Source organism: Ascaphus truei, chromosome 4 (genome assembly GCF_040206685.1).
Source record: "Ascaphus truei isolate aAscTru1 chromosome 4, aAscTru1.hap1, whole genome shotgun sequence".
NCBI lineage: Eukaryota > Metazoa > Chordata > Amphibia > Anura > Ascaphidae > Ascaphus > Ascaphus truei.
This window is the reverse complement of record NC_134486.1, coordinates 359647362-359659567: the sequence shown is the minus strand read 5'-3', so window position 1 is coordinate 359659567 and position 12206 is coordinate 359647362. Positions and strand designations below refer to the sequence as shown.

General features: G+C 40.1%; 1 protein-coding gene across 1 annotated transcript; it reads right to left on the bottom strand.

Moving 5' to 3' along the window:
- Window positions 1-977: 977 nt before the first annotated feature.
- RSAD2 (radical S-adenosyl methionine domain containing 2) lies at window positions 978-11428 on the bottom strand. Its single transcript, XM_075598304.1, has 6 exons — window positions 11089-11428; window positions 7428-7589; window positions 6226-6455; window positions 5508-5657; window positions 3286-3318; window positions 978-2825 (listed from the first exon to the last, which is right to left on the bottom strand). Exons 1-6 carry the CDS (start codon window positions 11402-11404, stop codon window positions 2661-2663), a joined length of 1056 nt encoding a protein of 351 aa, XP_075454419.1. The 5' UTR covers window positions 11405-11428; the 3' UTR covers window positions 978-2660.
- Window positions 11429-12206: the final 778 nt, after the last annotated feature.

Below are 12206 nucleotides of genomic sequence, written 5' to 3'. Positions count from 1 at the left end.
AATCTGTATTCTCTCCCCTGCATGCATAACACTACCGTAAGTGTCATTAATTTCATGGAACAATCATCTAAAATATTGTCTCATTCCATCTGAAAATCCACATCTTGGATTTCAAATGACGGTTTCTTTGTAATCCTAAAGACTCTGGGGATACTCTATGTTTAACATAGTTTTCTAAGGATATCATATCAGACCAACATTTAATTTCTTGTACCAGAGGTTTCTCTAAATTGTGTTATAATTTACTTGGAAATTCCACATCAAAGTCCGGTATAGCTGGTTCATTTCCACCAAAAAGTGAAAAATCAAGAGAACGTGTCCTGTTTCTCCTTCTTTCTATGTCTGAAAAGGTAGCATTATTAGTTTTCATTCTGATACCTTGAACTGCCCACTCGAGGAAGTACAAAAGTAAAAATCAATGTAATCTATCAATCTAATCCATAATCTGTGTGATCTGTGTACTATCTGGTTTTACCACTAGCACAGGTACAGTTTGGCATATGTTGGGGTATAGATCGTGCAATGCATATGGTGGTGCAATTTGCCATCAAAGACAAAGGAGGGCTGATCTCGCCAGTCTGGGTCTCTTATTTTGCAAAATAAATGGAAAGAATCTGTATTGCAGATCTCTAATGTATGTAAGAGGGATGATGAACGGTAAGGTCTGAATGTCGTAGAGCAACCTCGGCTCTGTTCTCCAACTTGATAGTCTAAGGGAGACAATTTCCATACATCTTTATATACTGTACCATTTAGTCTAGCTGTGAACAGTCCTCCTTTATCTTTATATATATATATTTTTTCCCCACATTTATATCACAAATCCTTTATGATTTTTCCTCTCTCACCCATACAGACATATTTATACAATTCTGGTGGGACTGCTGCATTAAAATAGCGCAAATTACAAAATTATTGAAAGTCACATAATGAGGTGTCATAGAATAAACCGCAAAGATACTGCATTATTTATGTATATTGTACAATACACAGCATAACACATTGACATATCGAACAGCAAGTACCATGTGTGGCGCATATAGATACAACTGATGTTATAAAACTAATAAGGGATATTAAAATCTTTTTATTCTGATCCAGGTGAGGGAAATTACAAAAATACATTATATAATACAAGTTCAAAAAAATAATTTAATTATATTTATAAATTAAACAAACACATCTGTAATACTATTAATACATGTTATCAGCCAGGCATTTCTCCAGGCCAATATAAAGGTGGTACGTAGGTAGCAGAGAAAATGAATGTACTATTATTGCATTTATCATTGTAAATTAAAGAAAACATATATCTATGTTTTGTTGAGGCAACTGCCTTTAAAAAAAATATTAAGTCTACACATTTATAAGAAAATATATATCTAATGCATCCACATTAAACTTAAAAGAAAGCATCTTTGTAGAAAGCACAACATGGTTGGTTTAAAAGCTACAATCAACAGAACAATTTTTAGGCAGAGATGTTGGACTACGAATATATTTAATCACATCAGCCGTGACCCTATTACTTACACTATATGACTAGACCGCTATTTTAATACTGGGCCAAAGGTGTATTAATTTATAAACTAAAGCATTAGAATAAAAAAAAAAAAAAAAGACGTTGAGCATGAGCTGACAATTTGGCTCTGGGCTGAGGGTGGGCAATTATTTTGGCTGATGGTCCATTTCCCGAGATTTGGCAAACTTTGGGGGCCACACACTTAATGTAGATTAATGATGTGGCCCCACATGCTCTTCTCCATACTAGCTTCTCCCCCACATGTCCTCACCTGTTTCTTCCCCATATGCTCCCCTCCTCACCAGCTTCTCCTAATCTTCTCACCTGCATTTCCCATACATGCCCCCTTTCTCTTACTGTACTTCATTCACTCATCTCCCTCCTTTCGCTCACTCTTCACCTCCTCACTTCTCTCCCCTTCCCACCCACTTCTCTCTACCTCCCCCTTCTCTCATTTCTGCCTATTCCCCTTTTTTCCTCTTCCCTTCTCTCTCACCCCTCCCCTTTCTCTCTCCCCTCTACCCCCTTCTATCACCTCTCCCCCAGTCTCTCACCCATCCGGTGGGGTCTAACTTACATATTAGGCCTCAACTGGGTGGGCAGCCACCGCCACTCTCTCTTGTCGCTGCTGCTCTTGCAGCTGTGTTGAGAGAGGTTTGGAGAGAGGGCGGGCCAGAGAATGGTTTGACGTGTTGGATGTCGCCCATGTGCCATATTTTGCCCACCCCTGCTCTAGGCCAAGGGGCGGCACGTCCATGAAGACGCTTGCCCGTAGTTATTTGCCAATGGCCCATTAAAGGAATGTGCCACTTGATAGTTGCCAATTGGTCAATGACCTGTGCGCTTGAACGTGCTGATTGTCTACCACAGGAGTTGTGTGCAATAGTGGTAGCTTGCGGGTAAGTTGACAGTTAGGGTGGGCTATAAATAGAGCTGGCACTGAGGAGTGGGGTATTAATAAAAATCAGTTTATCCCCACCCGCCTATCCTCCCTCCCATTATTTGTTTAATATCCTCTATGTTTAGAAGTAGGCGCGTTTCTGGAGCCGAGGCTTTTTGCTTTGTCAGACACGACTCTGGAGACAGTCAGTTAGGCTACATCTGTATGTTAAGTCCATTTTGTGAGAAGAAATTGTATTCACCAATCCAGCCTTAAATCTGCTTTGCTCCACACATATTTTCCTCCTCTTTTAAAAAACATATTCTCATCAAATCCGCTGAACTTGATTGCATTTTCAACACCAACATCCAGGATCGATTTGGAGGGATCTTTTCGTCCTTGTCTACAGTCCAAAAAACGCATCTGAAACCAAAATTGCGAAACAAAGTAAGAAGCACAAAAAGAATAATAATTTCTGTGCATCATACAGTATAAGGAATGGGGAAGTGCGTTGTGCAGCAGAAAACATTACAATTAAAAACAACATATAGTTGTGTGACACAGATGTTATGACTTGCTTTATATTGCCTGTGACCCAGAGAACTTTCTCAAAAAAGAAGGTACAATTGTAGGCAATGTAACTGCAACCCACGGCACACTCCTGTGGGTGAAATAGCAGGATAGGCCTGTCCCCTTCCCAAGGGTGGCTGATAAAAAACAATGGCTGCACGGTGCATTGTGTACAGTATGTGCCCCTGCAGAGCGTCACGGGTTCCAACAAGGTGGCTACATCTGTATAGTCTCCATCCAAAATACAGTAATAATTCGCTATGGCTATCAATACTTTCAAAAAGTTTGATTTAAAAAAAAAAAAACAACTTACATATTCATCCAAGATGAGGTACGAGTCACGCATCTGCAACATACCATAAAAAGAAAGGACATTGTTATGAGAACATTTCAACAATTGTATTAGCTTATACCAATTTGCTTACTGAGCCCAAATTACATTATCAGTTTCATCACCCATATCTTCTTAAGGACCAGTCTCTTCGTATACCTTTGTTACTGAAACGCCATAGCAATACTAGCATACTTGTGCCAACAATTTTTAAAGGAAACTTTGAGAGTTACAGTAGAGTTAATTTACCTCTCTCCTTATATATAGTACTGTACCACTAATATTTTAACATATTCAACTTGTGGCGAGAACCACATATTATCATATCTCCAAAACAGACCACTTTTGTCACTAAAGCTGCATTCAATATTTTTTAGTTGGAATGCTTTTTTTAAATATAAAAATTAATTTCCAGTTTTCCTTATACAACACTGACAATGAATTCAACTTGTTGGGACGTGCTCAAAATAAGAAGGATTTTTGCACTACTTTTTTCTCACCACAAGTTGATTAGGTTAACTAGTAATGGCATTATATTGTATTAGGCTACAGCCCCAGTGCCTGCGCTGCACAAACACCTGCGAGGCTGGTGACGCACCGCGCGGCAGCCGGCAGCCGCCATTCGCAGCGGGCCCAGCCCCATTGAGGGGCTGCTCTTGTCCCCGCAGCGCCCGCCATAGCGAGCGCTGCAGCAGCCAGCAGGGACCAAGCCTATGAAGGGAGGAAAATGTCACTCTCCCTCTTCCTATTTCTCACTTTTCTTCCCTCTCCTGCGCTTTAACTAGTAGATTACGTGGAAAATGTATATTTTTAACAAAGGACCTACTGTAGGACTGCAGTCCAGCCATGGATTCCAGGCTAGTTTCAATTGGATAGAATCCGCTTTAAGGATACTTTTTTAATTGTACCATTGAGAGCAAATGCTAAAAACGTTTTATCGCACATACCTTAAAGCTGCAGTTGTCTTTTTTTTTTTTTTTTTTTACATTTATTTTTTTACTTCAATAGTTTCATGTGTGCAATCTCTAATTACCTAAAGAACTGTATAGCTGCAGGTCAATTCGTTTTCCATGTATTGATAGGTCGAAATTTGGTGACATATTAAAAGCTGGGATTTGTTTATAATCTGCTTGTCTGTCAGTGGAAGCTCATGAATATTCATGAGCACTGCTGCATTGACAAGTGCTAGAGGGAGGGCAGGGCTGACAAAGGGGTGTGCCAGAGCTTGTGACAGGACAAGAAGGGGCAGTGCCTTAGCAAATGGCTGTTAAAATAAAATACAAGAAAATTGGTCATTCAAAGTTGTTTTTTTTAAAACAGAAAATGCTAAAAGTATTTTTTCTTACTACAGAACTGATTTATTAAAAAAAAAAAAAAACATGCAGGATATTGACTGAACTGCAGCTTTAAAGCTGCAGTTCAGTCTTTTTTTTTTTTTACATTTATTTTTTTACTTCAATAGTTTCATGTGTGCAATCTCTAATTACCTAAAGAACTGTATAGCTGCAGGTCAATTCGTTCTCCATGTATTGATAGGTCGAAATTTGGTGACATATTAAAAGCTGGGATTTGTTTATAATCTGCTTGTCTGTCAGTGGAAGCTCATGAATATTCATGAGCATTCCTGCACTGACAAGTGCTAGAGGGAGGGCAGGGCTGACAAAGGGGTGTGCCAGGGCTTGTGACAGGACATGAAGGGGCAGTGCCTTAGCAAATGGCTGTTAAAATAGAATACAAGAAAATTGGTCTTTCAAAGTTGTTTTTTTTAAAACAGAAAATGCTAAAAGTATTTTTTTCTTACTACAGAACTGATTTATTAAAAAAAACACACATGCAGGATATTGACTGAACTGCAGCTTTAATTGACAAGTAAAAATGACATTTCTTCAAAAACAAAACCCCACTTATGGCACAGTTTGGGCACGTGAGAATTGTTGAATGAATATGGCAAGATGTTTAACCTTTTCAGTGCTGGAAGTCCCACAGCACCAGGGTACCACTGTAACCCTTGCACTTCTGCATCTGTGCAATCATGTGATGTGGCTAGTCCACAGGTCAAAGAAATGGACCACATCTATTTTGTTCAGATGGACGCTCTATTGGAGCGGTCAGTCTGATCATCCCCTAGAAAATGAGCATTTGCGTAAATCAAGAGGCCACTGAAAAGGTTAATAAATAGGCCCCAATTAAACACAAGTTTGTACCTGCTGATTTGACTCAGGGACCAAGCATTTAATGTCCTTATGGCGATCCAGAAAATGTTTAAACTCTTCTTTACTTATGAGAAATGTCTCAGCTTGCCTCAAAGCATCTTCTCCACAATTTTCACCTTCAATTATAAGACACTGGAATACCTGCAGATCAAAGTTAAATTAATTATTAACTGCACCAGCCTTTGGAATACTACAGTTTAACCTTTAAATAATATAAGGACATTCCATACATTCCATTATTGCAATATGCTGTACTGAAAATGCTTATTCGTCTTGCTGTTACAGTACATGTACCTTAAGACAGGGATGTGCAAACCGGGGGGCGTGCGATTTTCTGGGGGTGGCGCGGCGCTTACAGATGCCCCGCTTTCTTCCCCAAAGCATTTAAATTAAATGCCGGGGGACCGCGTGACAATCTGACAAGAAGATACAGCTAGGGTTGGGGTCAAATTGAGTATGCATGATGTAAGAATGGAATAGGGATACTGCTTGCTGCAGGTATATATACCAGTGCCTTAGGAGGGATCATTTGTCTTGACCAGGTGTTTGCCCTCTTCACACTGAGGCAACACTGTACTATTATCCTAATTGTATCTGTGCTAACAAACTACATTTACTTTTTTGAAACGTGTATGTGTTAAACTCGCCTTGATTCAGCATTTCATTCATTCATAAATAAAAAGTGGTTTATTGTAGTTTTGTTGCCTACCTTCCAGCGTATTGGATTTATTGCCATAATTTCATTTCTCATGCACTCGTCAACATTATAGCGGTTAATGACAGAATTTATTTTAAAAGCCACGTTATAGTCCCGGCACCACTTTGTTATCTTCATCAAATTGTCTACATGATTTCTCTTCCCCTGACCACGGCCAATTAACTTGTTGACTTCTTCGTCAAAGCTGTCACAGGACACGGCAAGAATGTCCAGATGTTCACCTGAAAATTAAGATATTAGATTATATTGGGTTCTTGTGAGGTGTGGCCAACTCCAGGCTTCCAGGGCCACCAACAGGCCAGGCATTAGGAATATCCCTGCTTCAGCTCAGATGGCTCAATCAGTGGCTCGGTCATTCTTACTGTGGTGAAGCAGTGGTATCCTTGAAACCTGACCTTTCGGTGGCCCTTGAGGACTGGATTTGGCCGCCCCTGCTCTACGTGTACCTAGTGCAAGAGGTATAGGAATATATTTTACAAAACACAGTCAAGTCAGTATCAAAAGTAAAAAAGCCAAAACTATTTTAAGATGTAACTTTTATAATTCTACACAGTAAAAACATTTGCTGGCTAAACCCCATTTATGGACAAATTATTTTATCTTAATGATTTTGCAAGTCTTTCACTAACAGATTCAAATTCAGATAATAATACATTTCGCAACACATAACTAGTTGAATTTGTAAAAGTGTAACTCAGTCACATTATCTCCCTATTTTCTTGCCTGTGAAATTAAATTGTAAATAATATGGGCCTAGGATGCATGGCACACTACAATGCTGTATAAAAACATATTAATATTAAAACATTATCACATTTTGGATTAATATGCGAGATGTGTTTCTTGTCAAGTTTGTATACGTTTGTTTTTGTGATATTTGAGGTCTGCTGGGCACAACTTTAGAAAGCACCAAATTTATCAAAGAAAAAGTATCCAATTGAAACAATTGGAGTTGTTAGTTTCATAAATCTGGTGCAATTATGTTGGCTGGTTTTGCCCCACTTTTGCAGCCAAGAGACTTTATTGCAATGTAATTCTATGTTGCATGTTCATATGACCTGTGTGTTGACGTGTAAAGGTATTTTATTTTTAATTAAGAGCTGTCATCAACTACAATTAGGCTTCTTTTTAATACGTTGATGAACATGCAGCACTATACTGACACCTAGACCCGTAATAGCTGAATCACTCACCATACATTTTGAACCACCTCTCTGTGATCAAACTTCCGTTGCTCACAATACTGACACTTGCGAGTTTCAGCTCCTGTTTGCAGAACTGAACCAGCTTTCCAACAAAGTTTCCTCTTTCTTGCAGAAATGGTTCACCTCCGGAAAAATTTACCTTTTCCATACCTAGCAGACAGGATAAAAGTGCATTTTATTTGATCCGTCATGAAGTACTGTACATGGTATAAAAGTCTCCAACAAGCAGTACCATTTTCTGAAGTTTAACATCACTGTTATTTCTGACACAGTTAGTGAAACTGAATTAACTTGCAGCACAGTACCTTAAACAACTATTATATTATTAATGTGGCATGTTAAAAAAAAAGCCCACCCACTGTACTGTAACTTCCTATTAATTGTTGTGCTGGGATAGTATCTAAAAACATACATAGAACATAAAACGTTTAAGTCATGATCAAATAATAAGAAAATACTGGTGCAGAGGCAAGCATACAGTATTACGCCTCTGAGCATGTAAATGGATAGGAATGACATAAGTCAATTATGTTTGACAAATGTAAAAATGTGAGATAATATTACACAATTCCATTGGTAAGTTACCCCCATGATAGAAATAAGGAGAGGAAGCATTGTGGAAGTTTTACATCCGCCATAGCCTCCAAAGGAAAAAAAAGGTTGTTTTTTTTTGCATTCATTGTTGTACATTCTTATATATTTGTTCCCAGATCTTTTGATAATAGCTTAAACAATAATATACCCTGTTCACTATGAGAGGGGCTTGTAAAGTGGGTAGTTCACTTAAACTAGCCACTTTCTCCCATATGTATTACTAGCTGATATACCCGGCGTTGCCTGGGATTTACCCCCCTTGACAGCTGGGTTTTCCCCCCAGTTCCCCCCCCCCCCTCTTCACAGCGGCGGTGAGTTGGGAGGCAGTGCGGCGGTGGGTGATGCGGGAGCCGCCACTCGTTCTACCCCCACCTACCCCGGTCCCTGGCGCTCCGCGGGTGAGGCGGGAGGCAGCGGGTGATGCGGGAGCCGGCGGCGATGTGAGGCGGGAGGGTGTAGGGTGTGAGGGGCGGCGGGTTGAGGTGAGGCAGCGTGCCGCTCGTGCTGGAGGGTTTGAGGGGCAGCGGGTTGAGGTGAGGTGGCATGCTGGAGGGTGTGAGGGGCAGCGGGTTGAGGTGAGGCGGCGTGCCTCTCATGCTGGAGGGTGTGAGGGGCGGTGGGTTGAGGTAAGGCGGCGTGCCGCTCGTGCTGGAGGGTGTGAGGGGCGGCGGATTGAGGTGAGGCAGCGTGCCGCCCGTGCTAGAGGGTGTGAGGGTCGGCGGATTGAGGTGAGGCAGCGTGCCGCCCGTGCTAGAGGGTGTGAGGGGCGGCGGGATGAGGTTAGGCGCGGTGGCCGGGTGTGGGTGGTGTGACTGTCACGCCCTGTTGTGACGTCAACCCACACCGCAGGCCAATGAGCTGTGGCCGTCCGCTGACCAATCACAGGGGGCACAAATACACACACAAACATTATTTCAGAGAGAGAGAGAGAGAGAGAGAGAGAGAGAGAGAGAGAGAGAGAGAGAGAGAGAGAGAGAGAGAGAGAGAGAGAGAGAGAGAGAGAGAAAGAGAGAGATTAGTGTCATTAGGCACTTTCCTGCACCAGAATACATATTCTACACCCAGAAAGTGTAAAGGCCATAAGGGGATTTCTAGCTTTGAATGTGGCTTAGTGCTTGTTATTAAAAAAAAAAGATACAATTCTAAATTGTTAACAATGAAATTGGAGATGGAGGTAAAAACAAGCACAAATAGTCTCAATTCACCAAAAGTATAGTACAGATTTGCACAGTTATTCAACATGTGTCAAAAGAAAGCAGTGTGTGTGTATATATATATATATAGCAAATATTCCTGTATGCTCATTTGCATGTCTTAGACAGGTCTTCAACCCCGCCTTTCACCATTATCACCCAGCACACAGCACTTCCACTGCAGCAAGGGATTCAGGGAAATGACATGCAAATGGGCACCCAGTGTCACCTTTTGCTTCAAAACCATTTTAACATGGTTCCCTATAGGCTTAAGCTTGCGGCATGGTCACAGCTTTAAGCCCAGCCAGGGTTACGATGCATAGGTGGTGCTGCACCACCCAGAGGAAGGTCCCGTTCCAGGGACCGAAACGTTGGATGTACTGTGCATGCTTTGTTAATACAGCTTTATTTCTCAAACAAAAGAGTGCGGTCTCCTGATTTCGTGGATACAAACACGGTATCGTTACCTTATCTTTCTGTATGGGACTTGCACCTATAAATATCAATTGCTATTGGAGTGCTGACTGACTTTCTTTACTATATATATATATATATAGAGGGAGACAGAGAGACAGACAGACAGAGAGAGAGACAGACAGACAGACTGAGAGAGACAGAGAGATGTAATTGCAGCCTTTTCTGGGGTACCACCCAGGTACCAAGAACTGCAGGCAGGTTCAGTGAGTATCAAGGAATCTTTATTTACGAGTGCACAAGGAGATGACACATCAACAAGCTGTTTCAGTGTGATCCGAGGTGGGGTCATCCCAGTCTCAGTATTTATACATTACATATAACCCTTATCTTATATGCATACATTATCCCTTCACCAAATCCACAAGCTCCATATTGCACATTGCAACCATCCCATAATACCTGCTTCTCCCAAATTCCTAGGGAGTACATGATTTACCTGGGATAATCGCAGAGCAAACCTTGCCCAATCACACATTCCATCCTGTACACAGAATGACCAATAAACACTTATCAGAAATACACACATACAATAGAGGAGACAAGATGAAAGACCAGTAACCCCAGACCCTTTGTCTTCTCCATAGCCCTCCTGTCAATAATTCTTTCACCGAGAGATACAGAAAAGTAGTGGTAAGAATATTAGTTGGAATGTGATTAATCAATTTAGAATAATTGTGAAAATTAAATAAAATTAATACTATAATACCTGTTGTAAGTGTGCCTCCCCCCCCCCCTTTATTAAATACTTGTATACGCTATAGGGCGTGCGCTCTCTGTTCTTTTTTTATATATATATATATATATATATATATATATATATATATATATATATATAAAATCTGCCAATGGATTTTGGAATTCGCTATGTGGATTGTCAGTGCTAAAAAAAAATCTGGAAAAGATAAATCCCCCTTTTTGAGACTGATTCGCGAAAATCCGCGGACCAGAGGACTTGGCCGATCCGAGGTGGATCCAAATCCGCAAAACAAATTCACCTACAGTACTATATCTTTAATAAGAACCACTTGGCCCACCTCATCTGTCCATTGTTAATTACAGCATTAGCAAAGCAATTATTAGCTCAAAAACCTTGATTGATTACCATATTATTAATACAGTTATTATGGAATTATAACTTCATCAGAATTAAGATCAATTTTTTATAGGCAAGAGTTAATTAATAATTTCTTTATTTTTCATAAACAGAAATACTGGGAAAAGTATTACTGAAAAAAATAATACTGTATACTGTAGTTAAATTTAAGAGGCGCTTGCAACACAGCAAACCATATACAGTAGATATTAATGTGATTGAGCCCTGTAGACTCTGGCAATAAAGTACATTGCAGTTGACCCTGAGCAGATTAGCGGAGGAGTTACTGTACCTGCATCTTTTAACAAGGAAAGTCCTCTTTTGGCATCTTCTAGAGGCAGAACAAATGATGTCTTAGCTGTGTGAAAACAGAAACCACATTTATAATTGCACTGTCTGGTAAAGTGGTAATTGACACTGGTGGGTATCACTTGAGAAGAAGTGTCATCTTCTTGATTTCTTTTTGGGGGTGATATTTTCTGTGACCCAAAAACCTCTAGCCAACACCACAAAGGAGGCATCTTCAGACCCTGCAACATGGATCTCATGTTCCCCCAGACAGCTGTAAGTAGTCCCTTCATCACCAACATTAGGATGGACAACATCATGTCAAATTTGCTCACTGATAGCAAGAGAGGTAAATGTGCAATCTTTTACTCCCCTTATATATATATGCCTTTTTGTAACCGCCCCTAAACAAAAAAAATCAGACTTGATGATGCACTCTGTAAGTTTCACATTCGATTCATCAGAAGGAATACCTTGTGAAACAAAGCAGCCAATTCTCTGTTGAGACTCCCTTGTGGATGTTTGCATGCACTGCACTAAGCATTTGAAGAGCAATTGATAATTTCTTTGGTAATAATGCTAATTTACAGTACTGTATATCTAGTCTCTTAATTTTTTTTTTTAAGTATGCATCATGCAGACTAAAACCATAATAGTCACACACATATGATTGAGGTTATTACCAAATGATCTTTCTTTTTGCTTGGCAAGTTTCACTAACAAAGTAAAACTAGATTTTCCTTGCCAACTAATGGTATACACCTACAGTATTTCTGCAGGGAAACTTATTAATGCACACATTTAAAATGTGGACATTTGGGCTCTAGTATATCCTGTAGTTGTAATGGTAGTTTTTCATAGTGCATGCAGGACCTCCTTTTTTTGTTTGCCTCAAAAAGGTGAGACTCCAAATGAAAGATAGGCTTTGATAAAGGATATCGCAGAATTCCAGATTGGTAATTTTATAAAAAGCAACAAAAAAGGCTTTCCTTATGGGCCTAGTACCCAATGTGCAGATAAAGGAGAAAATATTGTCTAAAGCTAGTTACCCAAACAACTGGTATACTTACAGTACTCACAAGCGCTAAAGGTATGTAAAACATACAAACATGACTTACTGTA